The 27,741-nt window shown below is 34.3% G+C and overlaps 2 protein-coding genes across 2 annotated transcripts; one reads left to right on the forward strand and one right to left on the reverse strand.

Moving 5' to 3' along the window:
* Positions 1-765: 765 nt before the first annotated feature.
* LOC131060343 (leucine-rich repeat receptor protein kinase HPCA1) lies at positions 766-7,426 on the forward strand. The gene is made up of 4 exons (XM_057993519.2): positions 766-921; positions 5,410-5,629; positions 5,736-5,986; positions 6,617-7,426. Exons 1-4 carry the CDS (start codon positions 766-768, stop codon positions 7,013-7,015), a joined length of 1,026 nt encoding a protein of 341 aa, XP_057849502.2. The 3' UTR covers positions 7,016-7,426.
* Positions 7,427-10,222: 2,796 nt separating this feature from the next.
* On the reverse strand, positions 10,223-18,365 carry LOC131060342 (uncharacterized). The gene is made up of 2 exons (XM_057993518.2): positions 14,098-18,365; positions 10,223-12,778 (listed from the first exon to the last, which is right to left on the reverse strand). The coding sequence occupies exons 1-2, from the start codon at positions 17,914-17,916 to the stop codon at positions 10,523-10,525; spliced, it is 6,075 nt and encodes a 2,024-aa protein (XP_057849501.2). The 5' UTR covers positions 17,917-18,365; the 3' UTR covers positions 10,223-10,522.
* Positions 18,366-27,741: the final 9,376 nt, after the last annotated feature.

Below are 27,741 nucleotides of genomic sequence, written 5' to 3' on the forward strand. Positions count from 1 at the left end.
TTTGGGTAGACCTTAGTAGTTTGATAGACAAGAAGTACATGATGGGAGGAAGAATATATACACTATTATGGCAAATGTGATAAAGAAAACCTTGTTTCCCTTGGAATAGCCTTTGAAGAGTGAAGTTTGTACGAATTATATAATTTGTTTGGTGGATGGAAGGAAATTCTTGGATGGGATGAGACATCAAAAAGTGTGTTTTACCTTAGTTCCTAAGAAGATTGAGAATCCGGAACATGAAGAAGAACAAACGACCAGAACTATTTAACCTCTCAAGTGCAGATTTTTCCTGTTAATAAAACTAGTTTTAGACGATCAGAGATTATTGGGACAGGTTTCATGATGGGCAGCCAAAACTATAAAGCCCCAAGTTCATTTGGAACTACTTATTTTATAGGCGATACATATTTCGTTGGTATGTATATCCTAATAATTTACTGAGTTTATAGTTCGCTATAATAATTCATTACGTGACTGTTCTTTTATATCACTCACTTTGAGTTTGAATGGTTAATACCGGGTAAATCAGTGCAATCTAACAGCCTTAGCTCGACTACAATAATTGTTCTGTCGATTACAGCAGCTGTGTTAATTATGATGATTGCTTGCATGGGATTTTATGCCTTGGTGCAAAAAAGAAGGGCCGATGGGGAAATTAAACTGCACAAACCTTTTGGTATAGCATGCCACTAAATTTACATTTGATTTAACATCTATTTAAGAGTTTACTTTTGAGCACAGAATTAGTACAATTATAACTTGTACATGGGAGCTATTTCAGCTGGTTGGGAATCCAAAGAAGAACAAGGTACAAGTGTTCCAAACCTTAAAGGTGCGAGAATGTTTTCTTATATGGAGCTAGAAAAAGCTACAAATAGATTTGCTCAGATGAATGAAATTGGTTCGGGAGCATATGGCAAGGTAAACTAAAAGAAACTTGGTCTCACTTACATTTTTCTGTCATTATTACATCCCTTTTAAAATAGATAAAGGTAAGATCCATCTTGTATGTAAAACGCATGAACATAGACCTTGGACTTATGGAACAGAGTAAAAAAGGTTACAAATATTTAGGCTTAGATCACTACCACATATATTTGTTATTGTCATTAATTGGTGTTCTAAAGCATCTTGAATATAACTTTTGTTGTTTGGTAGGAAATTAATTCAACAAGGTGAACTATTCTAATCTTATGCCTTATTCAGATGCCTCTCCATTTCCTACTTTTACTACTTGCATCTAGGACAAGCAGTATCACTTGCGTCTCATCTTCAATTTTTCCTTCTTTGTAAAGAAAATGCGTTATACACTTTTTAGATTAGAGATTAGCATGAATTTTGGCTTCCATTTATGGATTTATTCTCAGAGACGAAATGTTGTTCTGTACAGGGGAATATATGGTTATCTGAATCTCATTTTCTCACCAAGATCCTGCCATTTCTTTCTTGTTACCTTGTTTTGTACCAAGACCCTGATGGCCAATGCATTGTCAGGACAGCTACCCTTCTTTCGAGTTGAACGACATTCTTGACATTTTAATTGTTCATTTTCATCTGCACTATTTTTAATGAATAAATGTTAACCCAAAGAACCCCGACCATGATACTTAAACTAGACATGATGAAGGCTTATGATAGAGTAGAGTGGGGGGCTTTATGTGTTGTTCTTGAAAAGTTAGGTTTTTCCAAGGCCTGGGTCAAATGGATTCATGCATGTATTTCTTCTGTAAGATTCTCGGTTTTAATTAATGGTTCTCCTTGTGTTTTTTTCACTTCCTCTAGGGGTTTGAGAAAGGGGATTTTTCACTTCCTCTAGGGGTTTGAGATAAGGAGATCCCCTTTCTCCCTTTTTGTTTATTCTCCTAGCTGAAACCTTTAGTTGGGCTATTAGGGCTGCTAAAGTGGGGGGGCTTTGGAAAGGTATAAGGATTCAGAATATTCCCCAAAGTATTTCTCATTGTCTCTTTGCAGATGATACTCTATTATTTGGACATGCTTCGTTAGTTTAGGCAAAAGTGATTAAAGGAATAATACAAAATTATGCATCGTTTTTTGGTCAGAAAGTGAATGGTGATAAATCAAAGATTTTTTTCCTTAATACATCACAATTGGTTCAGCATAGGTTGCAATCCTTTTGGGGATTTGAGACTGAAAATCTTCCATGTACTTACCTTGGGATTCCTTTCTTTGTTAAACAGGATAAGATTGGTTTTTGGGATAAGATTATTTCGGTCATTTCTAAAAGAATTCTCTCATGGAATCATAGATGGTTAACTTTGGTGGGTAAAATTGTTCTCATCAAGTCTGTTTTAAATGTTGTTCCCATATATCTCATGTCTGTTTTGAAGTCTCCAAAAGCAGCCATTGTTAGTTTACAGGATACTCTTAGAGGTTTTCTTTGGAACAATAATAAAGATGGCAAGAAGAAACTCCCTTTAGTTGCATGGGATAAGGTATGTTTGCCTAAGGAACTTGGGGGAACAGGAATTCGGAGTCTAGATAATCAGAATTTAGCCTTAGGTGCTAAGTTGGTTTGGAAACTATATGACAAGCCTAGCTCCTTATGGGCATAGATTATGTTTGCCAAATATTTAAATAATGGACCAAGAGAGCACATTTTTAAAGTCTCAAATTTGCCTTCGGGTTCTGCTATTTGGAATTTCCTTTGTAAATGTAGATCAGTTATTTTGCCTCATCTCTCATGGATTGTTCATAATGGTAGAAAGGTCAGATTCTGGGATGAAGTATGGAATGGACACACACCTTTGGTGAATATTAGGGATTGGTCTCCTCTGATCACTGTTCTTTCCTCCCTTTGGGGTGTTTTTGTAGCAAATTATTTTGAAATTGTGAGTAGTGGACCCCTTAAGCTAGCTAGATGGAAGTCGATTGATTTCTTAGATGTTGATCAAAGCATGAAATTAGATTTTGAAAAGATTTTGGGGGATAGAATTGTATTTCTTTCTGATTCCGAGGATGAACTTATTTGGACAAAGAATATTTCAGGTAAGTACACTGTTAAAGATGGTTACAACTCTCTTATGGTTGCTAAAGATTTATCTTCTTGGCCTTATAAGTTGCTTGGTTGGCAGTTCAGGATAGAGTCCTTACAGGTATGAGACTAGACAGACTTGGTATTACTGTTGTTTTCCCTTGTGTCCTTTGTAACAAAAATTTGTAATCTTCTTCACACCTATTCCTACATTGTGATTATGCTTATGAATGTTGGCAGTGGTTGTTTGAGAAGTTAAATATATCCTTTGTTATTGGTAAGGATCTCATTTCCCATTTTAGATCTTGGCCCTTTATGTTTGCCTCATCTTTTTATGCATGCCTTTGGATCATATCTCCATCTATTGTGATTTGGAATGTTTGGCTAGAAAAAAACAACAGGATATTTAAAAAAACAAGGTCTCCTGTGTTTGAGGTTCTATTAAAAATTGAGTCTTCAATCTCTAAGGTCGCTTTGTCATTTATTTATAAGAATTTGGAAAATCTTACTTCTTTTTCGCACTGGGATAGTAGAGTTACTAGAGTTTGGAAGCTGCTGTCACTTTTACCCTCTCATGGTTCAATTTTAAAAAAGAATGATGCAATAGGTAAGAGATGCTCTGCTAGATGGAAACCTCCTCTGCAGGGGCACTTTAAACTTAATTTTGATGGGGCCTCTCGCGGTAACCCTAGGCTGGCTGGGGTAGGCATGGTAATTTAAGATCACAACGCAAATTTTATTCAAGCTAAGTGTCATGCTATTGGTTTTAAAACTAACAATTATGCGGAATTTCATGCTTTGTCTTTTGGATTGGATATGGCAATCTCTTTCGGTATTAAGGACTTAATAATTGAAGGTGATTCTATGGTGATTATTCAATGTGTTATGAAAAAGAAATCGAATTGTTGGAATTTGCAGTATATACTTGATCCCATTTTACAAAAATTAGAATTGTTTGAGTCTTTCTTGGTATCCCATTGTTACAAAGAAGTTAATAAGATTGCAGATTATTTGGCAAATTTAGCCATTGATAGCAATGCTAATCAGCGAAAGGTGGGTTTTGAGGAAATTCCTTCTAGGGTATGGGAAGGTTTGCAGCAATAGTCATATGATTTTCTTGAGTAACGTCGATGTAAAATTTTATGATGATAATTATTCACGCTTTCCCCTTTCATTTCAAGTATTCATGTTCGTTGTCTAGAGAAGTGTTCGAGGTCATGGTATTTGATATAATAGTGTTTTTCCAAAGGTTTTTTGATACTTCTTTTTTGGTAGGAAGGTTTTTGGTTCATGGGACTTGGCACATGGCTTTGGAAAATTTTCTCTTCTTCCATTGATAGCAGCTATGGAGTCTACATTTGAAAATTATCCGATGGGTTTTTTTTGGCAAATTGTTATATGGGCTCTATGCAAAACTGATATTATATGTGTTGTGACCGCATTTTGTATGTGGTTTTGGGCGGGGTGTATATATTGATCCGTTAGATACTATAGGCTTATTTTATGAGCTGTGACTAGAGGTTTTCTTCTCAGGGTTCTTTCCTCTGATACGCTCTTTGAATCCTGTGTAAAAAATAAAAAATATTAATAAAAAAGTTTAGTGGAATAATCCACTTTTATTGAAAAAAAATAAAAATTGACATATATTAAAAAAATATAAATAAAAACCATTTCTCACAAGGCTCTCTCCCCCCCTCAAGTAGAGGTTCAAGATGAAAATTCGTTGCAAAAATGAAAGTGGACTTTTGGCTCCCCGGTTTTGTATGCTCTGATCATTACTCTTTTATGTTAATAGGGTTCTTGTTTAATACCTGCTCTTTTTTGCTGGGCTATATTTCTCACCACACTGGTAGTTGAGTTTACTGTTAATTGACTTTCTTCGGCTTATTGCCATTGATATGTTCTGTAACTATTATGCTGCCAGTGTCTTTTTTGTTGCTTTTGTACAAACAGCCCAACGCAAAATATAACTATTTGTACAAAATATATTACAAATTAGCATAATAGTTTTCCTGATCCTAGTTGTAGTTGCATGCATCTGCAAACATAATAGGATAAGGCCTGTGTATTTTTCTCGAGTTTTCCAACAAGAACGTTCTCTGGAGTCGGAATTCTTTTTCAGGGGCTTCGACCTTGATAAGGAAACTTGTACAAAACTGCTCTCCAAACCAATGATCCTAAGAGAAGCTTTTTCAGTTTTCAGTTCCAAACTGAATTTCACCTGCACTTGTTTTGCATAGAATGTAGAGAAGATTACTAGGCAAAGGTAAAAAATTAGATCAGCTATATGCAGAGTAGCAACCTTATATTGTATTTATATGTTGAAATGTTGTAAAATTTAGATTTTAAAATCGTGATCAATCTCAAGCTCATGAATAAATTAGGCCTTAAAATCTCTGTTTCTCACGTTTAATCAGGTTTATAAAGGAATTCTGAGCGGAGGCGAAATGGTGGCTATAAAAAGGGCCAATCAAGCATCTCTGAAAGATAGAAAACAATTCAAGAACGAGATAGAATTGTTATCGCGAGTGCATCATAGGAACATTGTGGGATTGCTTGGGTTTTGCTTTGACAAAGAGGAACAGATGCTGGTGTATGAATATATATCAAATGGAACTCTCAGAGAAAGTATCCATGGTATGTTGATATTTTGCTTTCTTGGCTTATGCCAGAATTGGTGATAAAAATGATTTTGGAATTAGAAACCTGTTATGGTAATCAGATTTTGTTGGGATGTTAACAGGACAAACTGGTATTCGTCTGGATTGGAGAAGAAGAATTCTTATAGCATTGGGTGCCGCCAAGGGTTTAAACTATCTCCACGAATTTGCAAATCCACCCATAATACATAGAGATGTCAAGTCTACCAATATATTACTGGATGAAAGGTTGGTTGCCATGGTTGCGGACTTTGGTATTTCTAAAGTTGTTTCAGACGGCGGTGTACGTGCTGGAGGTCAAAGCCATGTAACAACTCAAGTAAAAGGAACAATGGTAAGGTTTTTCCTTAACTATTTCTGTACTGTATCTTTGAAAATCAAATGTTGTTGAATAATAGTAGTTAGGACAAGTAACCTCACAGGAAGGTGGGGTGATTCCATATATGTAACTTGGAAATAAGTCACATTTAGATTGACGATGGGCTGGCCAAAGAGTAGTTGTCAGTAGTTCAGTTGGTGGTGGAACATTCTAAGAGCAAATCTAAGTTCTTAGATTGCGTCTTACGTGGTTCATTTGAACAGTAATTCAATGTCATACCAGAGCCAAGTTAAGAGTCCAAGCACATATATATACTTAATAGGAGTGTCTGAAATAAGCACCATTTAGATTGACGATGGACTGACGAAAAGAAGACCAATTGATAGAACACTTAAACTTCAAAAAGAAAGTGCTAAATTCAAATCTGTGCTGATCTATATGAACTGTAACTCAATAATGCAACGATTCATTTGTTTGCTCTTAAAGTCGTCTTTCTATGGGTTAGGTAATAGCAATGCTGATGCGTTGAATGCTAAGGAGGATGGACCACTGGAGAAAGTAGTAGAACTGAATGTTAGACACAATCGATACCCAAAAATAATATTTAAGTTTTTAACTAATGAAGAATAGTGATCTTTCTTTCAGGGCTACTTGGATCCAGAGTACTACATGACACTACAGCTTACAGAGAAGAGTGACGTCTATAGTTTTGGTGTTGTATTGCTGAAGCTTATTACTGCACGTCCCCCTATTGAAAGGGGTAAAAATTTGGTTCAAGAGGTCAAAACGGTCTTGGAATTACAGGGAATCAGAGGCTTTCGACATGAATTAATGGATCCAGTTTTAAAGCAGTCTATGTACATTACAGGCTTTGAAAATCTTCTTAATTTTGCCTTGTGTTGTGTAGAGGAACTGCCAGAAAATCGACCCAGCATGGATGTAGTGGTGAAGGAACTAGAATCCATTGTAGAAAATGAGAGGCTTCTTAATTCGATATCAACCCGGATTCGAGGAGCCAAGAGTGATATGGCAGTGGTGGAGTAGTAAAGTCCAATGTGATGTGTGTTTGGTCAGTATATTGTGATGCTGAATACTGCAACTTCTTGCAAGTCGATAATAGAAGAGCCAACGATCAGGAAACAGATCTTTGGGATGGAGGATGTGAGAATAAAAATTATAAATTAAAGGTGTGTTCAAAATGAAAATAATTTATTGTATTAATACATTTTTATGTCATATGTATCCCCTGTTAGAAGCCATACTTAACAGTATTCAAGATGATGCAGACTCCGTCTCTCTGTTGTCAAAGATTTCAAAGAGTTTTCTGCTAAATTTTTCATACAATTACTAATGTGGACTGTGAGAACCTAAGATTCATATGACAAAATAAATTATAAATCTTCCATGATTTTATTTTGGTAGTTCACATATCAAAGAGAAAAGAACATTCTAATACACCACTTGGTCTGGACTTTCACCCTAATGCATGTTTGAATTTGTAAGTAAATAGAATGCATAAAATGTCTTGTGTTGCCAGTGCCTACTAGGTCATATCTTTGGTTGTCGGCCTAATAAAAAGAGTAAATTAAATGGAAAATTGTTACACGCCATTCTCCCTTTCCGATAACTATTGTGGGACATGTAAAAGTTACAGGGGAAATCATTCCTTAAGTAACCCATTTCTAAATTTGCATTTCTGCTTCGAAGTTTGATCAATGCTTAACATCAAATAGCTGAGTTTTCTGTGATACCGAAAGAATACTTAACCGGACATGATTGATCCAATGCTCAAATAAATGTAAATAGATTTATGTTCACCAACAGTATGTATTTTTCCAGATTTAATTTGCATCTTAAACTAGTTTTCAATAGTGTGGTGACAAATTTGTGCAGTATATGATATCACATTGTTGGTGCTGTGTCATACTTGATTAGAATAACCTACAAACTTGCCTGAACCCACAGAGGCTGAACCCAAATAGACGAACAAAACAAAGATAATCATAACTTTGACTAATTTCCAGCATCAGGTTTGGGAGAGAAATTTATAGATCAGAACCTGAGCACCAACGAAATGTACTGCCACACCATTTGTGTTGGCATAGCGACTATATACACGATGAGATACCTCTCAACCAACAGCACGTGCTTTTGGTGTGATGGCAAATTCTACATGGTATCAGAGCGCAGGTCATCGGTTCGAGTCCCTCGAGCCCTAGACCGTTCATCCGTGTAAGCTTGGCTTATCGACGTGGTACGTAGTGGGTATGAATCCTACATGGTACGTGGTTGTATCCGGCTCTATCGTGTGGGGGGGTGTTGGCATAGTGACTATATACACGATGAGATCCCTCTCAACCAACAGTACGTGATTTTGGTGTGATGGCAAAATCTACAATTTGTGCAGAAACCTACAAGTGCTCCAATTGATGACCTTGTGCCACTAAAACTCTGTATATCTGATGCCAACAGTGGATAGTGAATATTGTTTTTGGATATACAGGCATCCATAATAACATCTGCAACGACAACACTGCCATGCAAACATAAGCAGCTTCACTGTAATGAAAATGGGCATCATACTGTGTAGGTAGAGATGATCAGTATTGATATCAGCCCCATTAAAACCTGCTTAACATACAAAGGACAATTTGAGATCAAATAGTTTGGCATTTTATATTCATCTCAATGTCAGAGACAGGGCAAAAACATCCAACAAAAGGCATGAAACTTTTGCTATATATTTGAAACTACTACACTTTGAAGAACATAAACATATATCTTGTACTTTTTGAAATGTATCTTTTGAACTTTTCCAAAATAGCAACAAAGCCATCAGAACCTAACAGGCAGACTGTGGCCACTCTAGAAGTAAGTTTTTGTGATTAACAGACCTCAAGTATTTCTATTTTGTGCTAGATCCTTTGTCAAACATTAATCCAGCTACTGTATATCCTTCTGGAAATATTTTATTTTGATCAACCATGGGGTCCCTAAGCGCTTCAAAGACAATCTGTTCAATAGTTGTAGCCAGTTTCCAGTCACATGTGCTTCAGCCGAATAATGCTTTCAAGTTTCCAACTAATTCAATAGGTCAAGGTCAAACCCTCTTTCTGCATAGAAGATGATGATGTAGGGATTCGGGATTCCTTCTTGAATTAAGTTTAATCCCTAGATCACCATCTCGAAAAACAATATTGTCTGTGTTTCAAAAGAGCTTCAAATCACAGGAAAAGATGCAGCAATGCTTGCTTATACAAAACTTATAGGCACAGATTTTTAATCAGCTTTCTTGGTCAGACAGCTCAATTTGAGAAGTTAATGCTCGTCAATGAGTTATATCTATTTTCGACCACTATCTCAAAATCCAAACCAATACATTCAAAGGAAAAACAAAACCATACAAGGGCCGGCCCTGTTAAAAACAGGTTGATCACTGGAGAAGTTTCAACAAGGAAAAAACAGAACTTGCAAGAATGAAATAAGGGGGCCGCTGATATCCTACATCTGGGAGAACATCCGTGAGCAAAACCCGAACCAATTTCACAATCCACGGAATGGATATGATCCCTTGATACACTTGTTTTGTAAGATAAAACTATATGGTAGAATGCCCCTCCAAGCCCTTCGATTGACGTTGTTTCATTTCATTGCAGGGTGGGTGTAAGGACATAACCCTCCACCTGAGCACCTTCTATTCGCATCAGTTTTCAAGAAGCCTAAAATGCTATCAAAAATAGTGTAGGCCACCAGAGATGCTCTAATGCTCTGCAACGCACCGCAGACGTGCATTCTCTCGTCTCGTATTTGCAATTTTTCTCTGACCCACCGACTTCAACCCAATCACATTATAGATAAATATTTTAAATGTATTTCAAGCTTAGTAAACTTGCACTTTTCTATACTAAAACATAGCAGGAAAACAACAACAAACAAAAAAATGAACAGCGATTGGCTTGTCAAGGCATTGATTAATCACTACTTAATGTTAGAAGCCCCTGGTATAGTTCCAGCAGGCAGGAACTAATAAGAATAAGAAGGGCAGCCAGAATGTATATGAATTCAATATGAGATAAAAATTGTGAGATCGTGGCTTCAGTTAAGGGCAGCAATGGCACAGGATGCGCCCATTTAATGCAACCTGTGATTGCCAGTGCCCCATTTTTATATAAACTGACATGGAAATAATCATAAAACTAATCCAACTATTGTATCTCAGTCCCAAAAAAAATAACTCTAACAAGAAAAAACTTCTAGTATGAGTGTGCATATATATACATTCCACAAAATATCGCATTTCAGTGCTCTACACAAAAGATGATTAATGGACATATAAGCAACCTACAGGGCCCAAAGACATGCACAACTTAGATTCTGAAGCAGCTAGGCTGCATACTGAGCCTATCGAAACATCAGAATTCAAAAAATATAACGAGCACAAAATGATCTGATGATTACATATGATACCTAAAACAAATATTAAAAAGCATAGCAGGCAGGGGATGCCTTACATAACCTCTGCATCTTGGGGTTGAGACTATTTCCCAAATTCTAAGAGTCACGGGCTAACAGATTCTCATTTAATTTTTTACCAAATGTTCCGCCTCCTTTCTTTGCCATTTCAATCAGCGTATCAGTTGTCGGATCCATTCCAAACTTAATTGTATGAAGCATCATTCTAGGCTCTGCTCTTTTCATTTTGTCCACACAATACAGGGGATTCTCCCCACCATTGTTTTCCCCATCGCTAAGGAAGATAACAACTGGCATTTTCACGTTGACAGAGGGTTGCTGGGATCCTTTTATTAATATTTTCTCTGCAGCATCCAACCCTGATGAGTAGATAGCTCCTCCACCAGGCTTCCGCTGAAGAAGGTGATCGACAATACTTTCTTTCATATCCTCCATCTCTATTGCTATAGTTGCGCTCTCATCAAACAGAACGACAGACACAGAATCATCAGAAACTGTTTTAAGGCGGAGCCGTATAGACCATAGAATATCCTCGTAGACGCATCCAAGCCTACATTTATGTGTATCGAACTTTATCATGCTGGGCGTACTGTCTGAGAAACCCATCGAACCTGATTTGTCAATGACAAATATGACATGGTGAGGGACATTCTTAGACTGATCACAACCAAAATGATGGCTATCATCAGTAATATACCCTGCAGAGTTCAGATTCTGTCCTGTTTCAGTGCAATATGTTATAGCAGGAAGACCTGACTTTGTATCAAGCTCCTCCGATTTACAATAGTCAAACTCTTCACTGCTAACATATTGCCAGAAAGACTCATGAGTCATCACCTCTTGTGGAACAGTTTTGTGCCTCGAACCATCGTAGAGTTTGCTGGTGAATTTGCTGAACCCCGGACAAGGAACCAGATGGTTATACCCTCCACCCTGTTTCTTGCAGTACATATTTGGCACCACTATCTTTCCCCATTTATGCTTGCTATCTTGAATATTAATATCTTTGCCCGCTGGAATGAATCCTGCATTTCTCACATTGTTATGCACTGTATCGTGCAAGCCTGACTGATCTATATGGCGCCGCAAGAAGTAATCAGAAGATTGGCATGTGCTGTCAAAGCAATGCTCCGACCCAGCTTCATACTCGAAAGAACTCCTTTGGCACTGATGCTTTTTATGGGTGGATTCAATGTCCAGAGCATATTTATTCTTGCCCTTGAGCTGGCCGTGGTCCCCAGTATGCATCTCACTGCAGGTATGATTTTTCTCTTTGCAGTCGTGAGCTCCTTCATGCCCTGCCAAACCCCTGCATGACCTTAAGACATTCCCCTCTCGAGAGCAATAGCTGCAATTTTCTGTACACGAATGACTCCCCATGCAAGAATGTTGATCACCATGGCCTTTATCCATCACACACCTCCAGAAGCAATCAGAACATTTGCATCCACAAACTGATAAGCCTTTCTTTACTTTGTCAAGAGCTACATTGGCCTCTAGCTTCAAACTTTTCACTTCATCAGTATCACAAATATCCGTGGTGTTTGAACTTATCCACTCTTGAACTCTGTAACGTCTTCTGTCAGCCAGGGTCACCAGGAACTTCTGGAATAAAGAAAACCACTCGTCGCCGCTTCTACCATTCCTGGGTAAGACAATCTCCAGTCTTGACCTGATTTGGGATAAAACGTCCCTTATAGTAACATGAGTTGCTGATTCTAAACCCTCTGAGAGACAGAGTCCCGAATCTTTTATGCTCCACGATATATCGCCTACAACAACAGGAAAATCAGGAATTTCTTTCTTTGTGTCGAAATTATGCAAGACCCGAATTTCTTCATTCAGATTTGTCCCAGGAAGAGATCCCATTTGGACCGCAGATAGAAGATTTCTCCTCAAAATATCAACTTTTTCAGAAGCCCGCTTGCTGTCAATAGAAATCCTGTCTTTGGATGCAATTTGAGCTATAATAAGCTTCAGATCCCTCAAGAAGGTGAATCCACTATCATAGCAAAAATCGACTCTTTCTGCCACCGTTTCTGCTAGCTCACTCAAGCTGTCTCTATAATACTCAGATCTATTATAAGGAGGCATAGCAGCAATCTCGACCTTGACATCATACATTTTTGAACTGAATTTTTCTGTCGATTTGATGCATATTTGAGATATCTTCTCACAAAATTCTTGGATATGATCTTCTACATCACAGTTGTCCACATCCTTGATGGCAATGTAGAATAGACCTTTAAATGACTTTTTGTCCTGCTTCAGTAAATTGAACCCACTCTGGAACTGGCTGAAAGCAGATTCTGTGTCCTTATCTAAACGAAATCCCTGTCATATCAGATTGTACAGTTTGTAGTTATGTATTTATGTTTTAGTAGTAATGCATTGTCTAATTAACAGACAATTGTTTTATTTTCTAATGTAGTTGTAGAAACTGAAAAGCGTTGAGTATTTCAATTAGTAAATAGTTTAATTGATCTATCAAAAATCTTTAGAATTTTAGAAGTCGTGGGTTTTTAATCTTAATGATTTTGCATGTATAATTTTTAAAGTATATTATTGAAAATAAAGCTTTACATGCTAAAGTTTTATTTTCAATTGAATCTAACAATTTGAAGATAATTTTTTATATATTAATTCAAAATTGTGCTATATAATATTTTTTAAGGTGTTTACATTCTATTTAAAATTTAAATTTATTAGTTTAAGGAGGGTGGAGGACAAATGAGTTTAGAGGAATTACAAATGGTAAATTCATAAAAACCTTAAATTATTTATTTTTTACATTAATGGATGGTTTGTTCATGGTTATCAAAATTTTGGTAATCAAGATAATGAGAAGATTTTGAGCTAGGATAGTGAATATGATAAAAAAATTTGGTAACCAAAACATTAAAACTCTAACACCTATGATAGCAGAGGTGATTTAGTTATCAAGATATGAAGACATTGATAAACCTTAAAATGAAGGTAATATGGCAACCAAGACATGATAATTTTCAATATCCATGACATGTGAATAAGGAATAGTTTTTATACGTAAGTGATGAGAATTGTTTGTGTCCAAGATATTGAATGTGATACAAAATCTTAATAACTTGGGCAACAAGAAGTTGAGTTGATAAAAAATAATGAAAGTGATGTGGTAAGCAAGACAGGAGAAGTTTTGATAGTCATGATTACAAAAAAAGGTGAAAGAATGCTTGTAATCAAGATGGTGAACTTGGGGCAACCATGATAGGTGGAGGAGGAACAATTTTGGTGATCACGAGAGATAGAGAAAGTAATTTTGACAACTAAAGCAATGAAGTCTAATAGCTATTTGAATTATTTGAATTTGCCTAATCCATTTTTTGATATCCCTATTTCATTAAATGTATGATATAATCAGAAAAAGTATTTAATATATTACATTATTCAATTAACTTGTTTATATAAATTTATATAAAATAATTGTTATAAAAATTAATAGATAAATTTTTTATTAAAAATAATTGTAGAAGAAATGCTTAGAATATCTGTAAATTTATATAATATTTCTATACACTTAATCTATGTCCCCACATTATTCATTTTATCGTATCTAATGACCAAGTTTTAAGCAAACATAGTAGAAAAGTTCGTGTTTATAGAAAGAAATGGCATACCTTCTTGTTGAATATTGTGATGTTGGTCACAGCAGCATTAAGAACAGCGAGAAGCGTGTCCTCTTGTTCGCTTCTCTCAAAACTGCCAAGCCCCTCGAAGTCTAAAAGCACATACAAGCAACTGCGATCTCCATATTCGCCCGTTACAATGGTCATCCACACTCCATCTGTGCACCTGCCACCTCCAACATCAAGAAGAGACCCTGACAGATGATTCAACAAATATGACTTTCCGCTACTCTGCTTTCCAATGGAAGATATGACCTTGACCTTGTCCTTCCAACTGCTAAGAACAGTATCATAGAACCCGAAGCGTATAGAGTTAGAGAGTGATACACTTTCCACGTAGCTAAAATCAGGGAGTTTAAGACCATCCTTGAGAACTACCATTGCATTGTTTTCTACACGAGCTAATTGGATGGGAACAAGGCAAACAAGCTTTCGAATCCACGTTCCCATTTTCACCTTTGTCTTCTCCTCTGCTGCAGCTTGAATTCGGCAATTTTCTACATTATTCACTTCAAATTGAATCTCCGTGCTCGAAAAATCTTTTTCTTTACTAACCTGGAGCTCTTTGATAAGTGCTTTTGAATACTTGAGACATGCCTCACTGTTGTAGCGATCGGAACTGCTACTTCCCAGTACCACTTTGAATGTTATACGCTTCATAGCATCTGGAAACAACTTAGGTGCTGTTGCAAACTTGTCAAAAATGTGAAATATGTAACCCAGATACGGGCACGACACATCAATTTCTGTTTCATCTTCAGAACCTTTAATCTGGCCTAAAGAACATTTCAGAACATGGGAAAAGATAATACCAGGAGCATCTACAGGGCTATATAGCAAAACCAGAGTTTGTAATCCGAAGCACACAAATTTCACCCCAAATTGTTGGAAATCAGAAATTCTGCATCCTCTTGCATTCAAAGGGATTGTTTTCAAGTAGCTCATGGTATCACCCAAAACATAAATATCAACTTCGAGTATGTTTTCAGTATTTACCTGTCTTGCACCCGCTACATCAATATCTTCACTCTGACGTTGCAACTGCCTGAAAACGATAAAGAAACGGCCATCATCGGAGACACATGCTCTGAAAAAATGCTTCTGCAAAGAAAGAGAAACATGCTTTGCCTTCATAATCGGCTTCTCATGGATTGCAGCCACCCTTGCTTTGTTGGTATCATCAACCAAGAGCAGCTCCATTTTCCCTGGAACTAAATGCATCCATACAATGATGTTGCTCCCACAAAATGTTTCCAGATTGAGCTCAATTCCACTCCAATAGACCTTGCTAAAAGACTGATCAAACTTATATATTAAAATCTTTGACTTCTCTTTTTCATATAGAGCAATAGATCTGGTAGCTTCATCGACAGCCACCAAATCGAATCCTCTCTTAAATGCATGAATCTTATTTATGCTGACACCAATCTTGGGACAATGATACAGATACAAAGAGGAATCTCTTAAACTGTGAACAAAAACAATCAGCTCTCGGGACTTGAGGACGACAACTTTATATAATTTTTCATTCTGAGGATTAATGGTTGTCAACTCTAATGGTTCTCCATATGTCAGGACAATTGGGTTCCCAGAGTTGCTATTAACCTCAGATATATCTTTCTCCATTGGAGTCAATTCACATACTTTATAAGCAATGTTGAACAGGTTTTCCTCTACTGTAACTTTCACCTTCAGTTCCGCTTGCGAACTCCACGGGAACCAAGATGAACGTTTCTGATTTTCAACAGTAACTTCCTCAATAAACCTGGTCACTAAGTAGTCCTTCTTTAACACTGACATCTTCTCCTTCAATTGCTGTACAAACTCCTCCTCCACTTCTCTGAGTCGACTGCTGACAAAACTTCCCCCCTTCCTAAACAAACGAGTCCACAACTCCTTTATGTTTTCTTTATAGACTTGACCACACACGGCTTTGACAGTCTCACTAGATAAGAGGGCCTCTGGATATGTGGACCTAGCGCAGTGGACACTTAAGAATTTCTCAAACGCAACTTGGAAATTGGGTAGCAGAATTTGTATGTTTTGGTTTCTCAAATGGTTTTGCATAAAGCTTTGAGCTAGAGGGTCGTCAGAAGCCAACAAGAAGGCAGCGAAAATTAGATTTATTTCGAGGGTTCTCAATTCAGTAGGAACCATGCTCGCTACCCAACTACGGATTGTAGAAAAAAAGCCACTCGCAAGATTAACCTGCCCTTTAATTTCATTCTTAGAACCTGATTTAGCAGTAACGGGAGTGAATACAATATTAACAACCTCACCTGACAGTGGGAAGTCCTTCGTGCCGTTTGCAGATTGTTGAAACGTCACCTTTGCATCGATCTTTGAGGAGCAGCCACACTTGCTGGAGCATCTGGTATGTACTTCTTGTCCATAAGAGATAAAAGGCGTTGTCTCCTTTCCTTGGCCCAAACCTTCAACAGTAACCACATGTTCACCCGCACCGTTACTAGATATGAACTCGATGTCAGATCCCAGCGGCAACAACGTCCCATCCTTCCCTGTTAAAATAGCTGAAAGTTCTCGATACAACTGCTCAAGTCTGCCGGCGTCAGAGCGTGAATTCGACTCCAGATTTGTTTCACTACTTGCGCCACCCACAAAAAGGTGAACGTGCGGGCAGAATTCTGAAATAACCTTGAGAAAGCATCTCTCAAACTTCTCAAATTGTGTAGTGTTTATGGCGGACTCTCTCGTATCAATAGATTCCTTAAACTTAGTGTAGATCTGAAAATCTTGGGGCTGACAATTTTTCAGGAGTTCGACGAACTGCTCATTACTCAGTCTGGAGTAAACAACATTAGACTCCGACAACCAGCTTTTAAGCCTATTGCAAAACTCAGAAGCTTTCACAGTCACCTCTTCTGTTTTTGTAGATTTCCTCGGAACGCTCTTCTCTGTTGTCAGGAAACAACAGTGGTGATACCCTTCGCAGAACATTGCTTTTCCATTACAATTATTGGCAATTTGAACATTATTACCAGGCAAGAGCTCAACATCATTCTCACTATACGCTCCTCCGTCAATTCTTACATTATAACCATGACGCATGAGCTCCACATCATTCTCCGAGTTCTTCACACTGGAGACTTCAATCCTTTTGGTGCGCTTAGCTTTTGCGCTGGTGCTGGTTGCAGAGGTAGCCAGAGCTTCAAAGCGATAGCTCTCTTTCACACAAACATATACGGTATCACATAGTTCAACCAAGTATCTGATAAAATTGCAAGAAAAATCCTTTCCGGAAGCTTGCTTCAATTCCTCACCTTTATGCCAGTAAAAAACAACAGCTCTATTTCCCTTATCAGGAAGACTGACGTAGAATCCCGGTTCTAATAGTCGTCCTTCCATCCTAGCAAGAACCGAATCATCTACAAGACTTTCCTTGCGGAAAGTGCGTATGATGATGTCCTTATCTCCATAGTACCCGACAGCCGATAAGCATAGTTGATTGAGCGAATTGAAATTGATACTTTGAACCCGCGGGGAATCCTCTGAGGAAGCCGAGGGAGCAGAGGGCACAAGCTTATTACAGAGGCTCAGAACCTCATCTTGTCCAAGCTGAATCTTTTCAATAAAGCTGTAATCTTGCTTGTCAGAGACAATCCGCATCACGCAAAACAGATTAGGAGGAAGCTGTTGCACAACGGCGCTTTCATTCGTACCTACACCTTCAGTTTGAACATGCTCTGACAGAGTGTTGACAGACGCAAGCACTGGGGACGTCTCTTGCTCTGCCGGGACAGATGACTTCTCTGTCATGGCTTCTCTTTCAGTTGGATTGAGATCCGACATAGAGAATGGGCAGACTATAATGAGATTACGCAGAGACACAACACAGTACAATTGCTAGAAGAAAATTTAAGCATGAATGGACAGTACTTTAACAGAGAGACTTGGAATGGCTCGGGATGGACGAAACATCGCTAAAGGGTGATAGCTGAATGATTAAAAAACACAATATTACAATACTGATAGCAAATATTTTTTCTGTTACTCAAGATCGCACGAAGCGCATGAGTAGAGCATATTTAAATACTTGCACACCTCTAATACTCAAAGAGACTAGAAGGACCGCTAGACGAAACAGCTGCAGAAGTTGATGGTCAAAAGATTACTGATAGCAATTATTTTTTCGGTTACTCAAGATCGCTCGAAGCGCATGAGCAGAGCATAGTCAAATACTTGCAGTCCTCTAATGAGACTCAAGAGATTTCAAATGAGCCTCAACAGACTAGAAAGACCACTAATCGGTATGCTGGGAGAGCTGGGCAGATTTCAAATTTGGGCAACGAATTATTTATAATTAGTAAAATGAGACTTGTGATATAAGAGTAAAATAAAGCTAAGGCTTGAAAGACATCAATTAGTCAGCATTGAGACGTCATTCACCATGAAAAGAAGAGAGAATATGACACGGGGGTTACAAGAAATATAACACGGCGGTTACAAAATCTATCAACGTCACACTGTGGGCCTGCAATTTTGAGCAGTAACCCAAAATACTTCATCTTTGTAAATAGCAATATTGTCCTTTGTAGTGTATACTTTGGAGCTATTTGAAGTAGAAAGGTTTAGTTGTTTAATTAGATGAATAAAAGTATAAAAATTTCATGCAATCAACATATCTCTTGCCAAAGATAGGATAATGCGAGTGACAAAGATGATATCAGCTTTGAGACTGAGGCATCCCTATGGACATGAATGATTAGATGTATAGAGATGACGGGCAACGATATGATGACTATTCACCACTTAAGTTCATGTGAGTTTTCATGATATTGTGTGATGCATATGCGCAATGCCTTCTTTTGTACAAAGTATATGTATGAGGAGCTCCAAAGTTTATTATGGGTGGTGGTTGAGATGAGATGCAATGGAATGATATGATGGGCTTGTTTATTATGGGATTAGTGTTGGGATGAAGTGAGGTGTAAATTGAATCGAGAATAATTTAAGGGTGAAGATCAATGTGTTGAATACTAAAGATGTATAAGGTCTTATCTTTGACACAATTTAGGTGTAGGTTCCATATCCAATAAAGTAGAAAAGCAAATTATGGGTGGGTGTTATGGTAGATGGGATTAGATACAACACTAATTGATGAGCAATACAAGCAACATTTGATAGGTTTATTATGATAGGGTGGATGGGTGTTAAGTTAGTATGAAATGGGAATATAGGAGTGACGATGATGTGAAAATAATGTCCTAAGTGATGGTGGAAAAGCGAAAAAAAAGAAAACGCGTGAAGTCTCTGGCCATGAGTTCTAGCCCAGTGACTTCCTTGGTTAAAGCCATGCCTAACTCCGTGTTGTCTCCTCTAGCTTTGGGATTTGTTTGAGTAAAAAAGTTTCTTTTTTGATAAAGTGCTTAGTTTGTGGCAAGATAAGTAGGAAAAAGGGTACCCCCATGTAGTAGACCACCACTTTGTGTTTGTGTTGGGTGGTTATTTTGTGTGTTGGTTGTTCCAATTCTTCTTTATTCTTTGTTATTTTAGTTTAGTTGTTGGCTCTCTATTCAACCTGTTGGGTTTTTGTTGTGCTTTGGTGAGGGATATTTTTGTTGGTTGTGCATCCTTCACATGCTCTTGGTGTCACTTTGCGGATATGTAATGGTATGGGCCTACCTTGCTTTTTAAAATAGAAACTAGGTTTTCACTATGGTACTTGCCCAATTCACCACCAAAGTGGTTTCTAGAATTAGATTGATTATTTCCCTTTGCTATTGTTTTGTAGTTTCTTTTGCTATTTTAAATTATTTTTTATTCATTCTTTATTTTTATTTTTCAACAATTGAAAATGATAATGTTAAGATTGATTAAACATGTTGTGGACATTTTTGATGATCCTAGACCAAGTAAATTGATTTAGCTAAAGTAGAACCCCTATGTGCATTATCGATACCATCATGTGTTTCATGTAAATGAGTTTGGGCAACCCTTGTATCAAAGTGCTTTCAAAGGATTCCCTCAAAGGTCTATCTAGATGTTATACTACCATGTGAATGAATCGAAATGATGGATAAGTGGAGGTTTTGTAAATGGAGTAAGTTGTGTGAGGTGGTCTATATGGAGTAATATGGATGATAGAGACTTAGTACCAACAAGTTTGAATTTGACATATTGCCTCTAGGATTTGTATAGATGCTCCTTATTAATTTGGAAAGTGAATCATCATTGGATATTGATTTAATATTCTTTCAATATACTTTGTGCTTCATAGGCTTTTGATTGTTAATTTTGACTTTTTCATTGTCCAATAGCATTTGAGGAGAATGTGTAGCAGAAGAGATTTCTTTATTCCTCACTTTTTGACTTGATTTTTATCTCTGATTGGTAAAAGATTTTAAAATTTTGTATATTTAGCAAATAGTCTTTTACTTGAAATGTATCACTAATAGACAACACTTGTTCATCCACATATAAATAATAAACAACAATAATTGACTGTTTTATAATGCTTGTAATGAAATAGTTTAATTTTTTATTTAACATACTTTAAATAGTGTGAATGAAATCCCTATAAAATAGAAAAACCACTTTATTTATAATATTTTAAATAAAAAATTAAAAAAAGGGTTATTTAAAATAAACAATTGAAAAAATATATATAAAGAAATCCAAAAAATGCCTATACAACCACAACATGATAGAGTAAAAAATCCAAAATTTGCTCCTATAAAACCAAATTTTTACACAACAGGCATTCCTATACAACCACAACATGATAACACTCAAAATAATAATTATTAATAGGATATTATACTACAAGTGGAGAATGCCAAACGATAGCTACAAATCCAAAGGGGTGGATAGCAATTGACAGTTACAAATGGAATCTTCTCACGTTATGTAACGTTTCATCCATTTGCACCTGTCTCAGGGAGATACACCTACAAATAGAGCTCTGTCATTTAAGTTGATCCATTTTTACCTCCTCTAAGGGAGATAATTTCATTTCTTCTGGGTGAATAAGGAAGGGTTTTACTTGGATGTTTGGGCTCATTAGAAGCATGTGAGACCACAACCTTGTGCATCTTTCATTTCTAAGTGCTACCTTGTTTGAAGCATGGGGTTTATTCAAAGAAACATACAAGCACATAATAGCTAAGTGCAACCTCCTTAAAGCCTAATGAATACTTAGGATTGTTGGTATTATATCATTAGCAAGAGCAATCTATGTATTTGTGATTTAGCACTGTAATATCTACTAGACATCCTGAACATATACTTTCTCTATTGATAATTGTGCTTCTACTCAACATAGGATTGTGTTTATGACAGTATTGTACGATATAATGTTTTTGGGGGTGGAGGGATTTGATTCTTGGAATCCATTCGTAAAGAGAATCATAATGGGATCTTATGATTTAACATTTTTTTTTTTTGTAGATTTAAGTGATTGTGAAGCTAAAAGGTCCCATGGCTTTGGCTTTGTGACCTTCAATGATGAGCAAATGATAATGGATACAATTGATGTCATCAAAAGGTGTGGTGGTGGCAGTTCTAGTTCTGATTACAGTGGTGGTGGCAGATATCACAATGATGATGGTAGATTGCATTATGGTGGTGGTGGCAGAGTGTCTAAGGGCATAGTATTGTTGGTGGCCACAAAAATGGTACAAGTATTGTAGGGTTAGATTAGTACTTTTGGCTTGTTTTGAATCTAGTTTTCATTTGCATAGTTATGACTTCTATTTCTAATGAATGAACTATTTCTAGTACCAAAACTTATTTTAGGAGCTTCTGGAATCGTCCAAAGACCTCTATATAAAAGAGGAAACTATATTCTTTGTAATCAGCAAAAAAATAGTGGAGCTATAGCTTTTTGCATGGTATTAGAAAGGGTGTGTAGCTGATAAAGTAAGTTTGGAATGTTATAGTGTTCAAGAAATTTGTAATGATTCAAATTGATTAATAAAATTGTGCTGTAGAACTCATTTTGTATTTATGCTTCTTCATCTTCACGTGTATTTTTGTGTAATTTTTCGCTGCATCCACTTCCAACACTTTTTACATTCTAGAGTTTATACAATCAATAGGATTTTACTTTTTATGGATTTTTATTTATTTATAAGTAGAATGAATATTTAAATTGGGTTTCAAAGTTTTTTTATTCATTCAAACTCAATTGGACCACTTTTATAATAACGGTTGTGCAATTCGATTTCAATTTTGATCCACGCATATAGAGTTTGGGACAATAGAATCATTAAACAAACCTTGTATAGTTTTTTAATAATATAATTAGAAATTAGTTTATGCTTGGAACTCAATTAAGGTTATTATTATAGTTAAGGTTGCGTACATTATTTAACTTTACTTGGGTTTAAAAAATATTCCAATCAAGGTTATATTTTGGGTTAGGTAAAGAAAGGCATTCACTTATTATTACATTTCAATTAAGGTTAGGGTTCATATATACATCAATTATGGATAGAATTGGTGTTATAGTTTAATTAAAATTATAAATCAATAAATATTATGTTAGTGATTAATTAGGGTTAGAGGTATAATAAATACAATTACTTATAGGGTTTGACTTAGGGTAAACTAAGCATGTCAAATGAAATAAAATAAAGACCTCGAGAATCATATATAGGATATTCTTTATAAATTTCTTTAAATTTAGGTATGTTAGTTTGAACCAGTCATAGTGTAGATAAATAATTTCTATAATATATTAAGTTTAATATATTGAGTTAATAAATATAAATTTCTATATTAACTTAATAAAATTAATATATCAAGTAAAAGTATAATTTCTATAATCATGTTTATTTTGAAAACAGAAAAAGTAATCTCATTTGATTGGTGCAATGATTAATTGGTCTTCACTAAATGTAAGAAAGATATTATTTCTATAATCATGTTTATTTTGAAAGCACAAAAAATAATCTTATTTGATTGGTGCAATGATTAATTGGGCTTCACTAAATGCAAGAAAGATATTATTTCAAAATATAATTGAATTTAAATTAAAAAATAACTATAAATTAAATGATTTTCAATCATTATTAATTATTATTTGTAATTTTATAAAAAGACATTAATTAAAATAAATTTTAAACTTAATTAAAATTTAATCCTTTCTTTCTTTTTCTTTATAGAAATATAAAAAGAGATAGAATATCTTATGAAGAGATATTAAGATAATAATTAAAGATAGTTTTTCTTTTTTATTCATATATATATATATATATATATATATATATAAGTATACAATCTTGCATCTTTCTTGATCATTGATTTAAAAAATTAGGTGATTTACTTCATATAAGAAAAACTAGGAGAGCAAAGATTGCAATCTGTGATTGATAAGACAAGAGTGATCAACTTGATATGAGAGCATCAACATTCCTAAGATAGTGAAAGGTATGTAGCTCTAAAGGTGCCTCTTTTCTAAGAGATTAATATAAATAAAAAAATATTATTGTAGCTATTTATTGATCCCTATTTTATTAATAGTTATAAAGTGTATGATTTTGTGTCTATTTCCTAGTTATTTTCAATATAGGCATAGCCTAAAATATTAAGTTAAAATGATTTGTTAAAATGTAAATTTTATTTTGTTATTGTGTAATTATTATATCTATATTTTAATAATGATTTTTAAAACAGTAAAAAACCTTCTTCTCTAGTTTTTTTTAATTCATTTTAATCATTTTTCATATCCCCCCTCCACTTACACACATATTACATTTTTTTGCTTTATAGATTATTTAATTTTTAATTTTCAATTTAGATAAATCAAAAATAATTTCTATGTTTCTAAATTTTAAATAAAATAAAAATATAATTTTTCTAAATTCAAAGTTACATGTATGCACAAATATTTCTAAAATAATATATAACTTTTGTCATTTTTAATTTAGAGGGATCACAAACAATTTCTATGTTTCTAAATTTTAAATATAAAAATATAATGTTTCTAAATTAAAATTTACATGCATACACAAATATTTCAAAAATAATAAATTATTTTCAATTTCTATTTTAGAGAAACCCAAAACCATTTCTATGTTTCTAAATTTTAAAAATAAAAATGTAATGTTTCTAAATTCAAAAAAGTCAAGTTATGTACATACACAAATATTTCAAAAACAATATACTATTTTATATGACATTTTTTCTCTTTATTGATTATAGAACTTTTAATTGCTAATTTAGATAGATCAAAAATAATTTTTATGTATTTAAATTTTAAAAATAAAAATTTAATGTTTCTAAATTCAAAGTTGCATACATACACTAATATTTTAAAAATAATATATAATTTTTAATATGTAGAAATATTATTTTATTACAAATCATTTCTAATTTATCTTATAAAAGTGATTTTTCTATTGATATCTTATTTATCCCTTAGTTAATTTAAAAATATTTTATAATATATTAATAAAGTTCAAAATTTAGTTATATACAAATTTCAAAATTAAGATTTTTTTTTAATCTACATTATATAATTACCTTTTTTATGCAAGAAAATATTTAGCACATGGTTGTGTTTACATAATTTATACAATGGCTTGTCCCTTTATTTAGAAAAAATAATTTTCTTAAACGCAAAGTTATAGTGAGGCATTGATCTTACACAATATTAAGGACTTTTCAAAATCTAACATGCAATAAATTTAATTCTAACCATAATTAAATAGCAATCTCAACCATGATTCATTAGTAACCCTATAAAATTCTAATTCTAACCTTTATTCAATCCTAGCTTTAATTAAACCCTAATTGTAATTGAATTTGATTGATTTCTAACATTAAACCTAATTGACCATTAAATAAAATTAAAATAGCTCTCAACTCAATAGAAAATAACTCTATATATTTTTCATCTATGTAATAGTAAAAGTTAAAAGTTAATTATGATTAGTTATCTTACTTGAAACCCATAGTTTGTAAACAAAACATAAAGAAAAATTATAATTTAAATCATACTTGGTTCTTCTTTTCTAAAGAAACAATATTATTGCAATGGATGTAATATAATAGTGTACAACTAGAGATGAACATTATGTTGAATTCATAATGTACAATAAGTTATTTCTTGGGCGTGAGAATAGCCGACTATGATTTAACTTATATTTTGAGACTCTCCAAGTTTGCATAATTTTTGGCTTTTAGCTTAAAATGTTTAATATAATACTAAATCAAATCATACCCTAAACTTAAATCAACTTCAATCCTAACTATTACAAATAGGGTTATAACTATACTCTTTTGCATACATAATCAATTTTTCAGTTATAAATTTGAATTTTGTTGTATATATTATTAAACAAAATTGTACCCTCAAACTAAATCAAATTTAACATTAAAATTAACTATACTTGTAAGAAAAATCCAAATAGTATACACAAATATCCTAATATTAAATCATATCAAATCTTTAATCCTAAAAAAATGAGAACCTTAACACAAAAACTGATTGAACATTACACCAAACTCAACCCTAAACCAAATTTGACTCTAAAAAAACCATTAAAGAAAGTTGAATGTTGACTATAAAGCTAATTAAACCTTAAATTGAATTGAATCGTAAATCTATATCTAAGTCAACACTAACCATATACCAAATTCAACCCAAAGGTTTACCCAAATTGTAACCCTAATACAAACACTAAACCAAATTAAACCCTAACACTTAACCAAATTGAAGCGTAACCCTAAAGAAAATGATGACGTATCTTAATCCAAACAGAACTCTAACCATAAACCAAGTTGATTTGTAACCCTAACCTTGAATATAATTGAACCCTGACACTAATAGTAAGTGAATAATAAACCAAATTAAATCCTAACCCCAAACACAAACAAAACTTTGTCACAAATGTTAGAACAATAACTAAATTAAAACCTAACCCTAAACTAAATCAAATGATAACTCACACTCTAAACCAACTTGAACACTAAGCTTAGCATTAAACCATAATAAACCATAACTTTATACCATATTGGACCCTAACACTAAACCAAAATAAACATTAACTATAAATATGACTGAATCATAAACCAAACTCAATTGTAACCCTAACAGTAAACAAAATTGAATCCCAACCCTAAACAAAATGAACACATATGTTAAACCAAGGAGAACTCTAACTATAAACCAAATTGATTTGTAACCCTAACCTTGAATAAAATTCAACCCTAACACTAATAGTAAGTGAATAATAAACCAAATTAACCCTAACTCTAACCTTAAACTTAATCGAATGATAACCTGAACTCTAAACCATGTTGAACAGTAACACTAAACCAAATTGACTCTAAGCATAATACTAAACCAAAATTAAACCCTAACTAACATTAAACTAAATTTAAGCCTAACCTAACCCCCATCAAATCAAATTGAATCTTAACACAAAATGAATTTGATCCTTAACCCTATACCAAATTGAACCCTATCCCTAACACTAAACCAAATGCAAACCCCAAGCCAAATTATACCCTATACAAAAAACAAACTTAAACCTATCCCAAACCCTAAATAAATCCTAACTTTAATCCATATTGAACCCTAAAACTATACCAAAATAAACATTAACTATAAATCCAATTGAATAATTAACCAAGCTGAATTATAATCCTAACTGTAAATCCAATTGAAGCTTAACCCTAAACAAAATCAACACAAATATTTAATCAATTTGAAGTCTAGAACCATAAACACAATTGATTTGCAACCCTAACCTTTAATAAAATTCAAGAAATCTACTACCATGTTTAGTGACTTTTTAGAGTAACTTTCATTATCATCTATATTAATGTATATAAAAAATTAAACAAAATTAAACCAAACCCTAACACAAAGTCTAAGCCTCATTAAATGTTAACACTTAATCAAAATTATCTCTAACCTTAAACCTCAAACTAATTGAACTCTAACAATTATCAAATTACTAACAAGATAAAATCAATTAATACTATTGTTTATGGTGAAAATGGATAACAATAATAACAATATTGAAAGGCTAAATGGATTCAACCACAAAACCCTAGCCTAAAAACAACAAAGATCCACCATAACATATGAAGATTACCTAAGACAATGCAAATCAAATGAAATCACAAAGATTATACCATCACATGTCCAATAGGGTTTTGATCTCCATTCTTCCTATCTCCATTGATCTTGCTTGAATATATTTGCTCTCAGATTTTATGTGCACAAGAGCTCAACAAAGAACGGAATGTGGTTGCAAGTAGGATCGTAGTGTAGGCAATTGATCAAGTAGTTCATTAGGGTTTGATAATGAAGAAAGCATCTCCTTATATAGAAGACACAATATGAAATGGAGGGATAAGATTGAGAGGTGTAAAAAGGAAGTCGGCTATGATTAGAGGGTAGGTAAAAGAAATAATAAAATAATGAAATGGGTAGGTAGTGTATGAATTAAGAGATGAATGACATGTGTCATGGGTGGAAAAGGTTAATGAATTAATTAAATAAATAAAGATTTATTTAATTAATAGAAGAAGTGGGATAATTAAATAAATAAGATATTTATTTAATTTAGGAAAAGGATAATTTAAATAAATAAATGTATTTATTTAAATGAGAAATAAGGCTAGAAGAGGATAAATGAATTAATTAAATAAATAAAGATT

The sequence above is a fragment of the Cryptomeria japonica genome, chromosome 7, assembly GCF_030272615.1.
Source record: "Cryptomeria japonica chromosome 7, Sugi_1.0, whole genome shotgun sequence".
NCBI classification, from domain to species: Eukaryota; Viridiplantae; Streptophyta; class Pinopsida; order Cupressales; family Cupressaceae; genus Cryptomeria; species Cryptomeria japonica.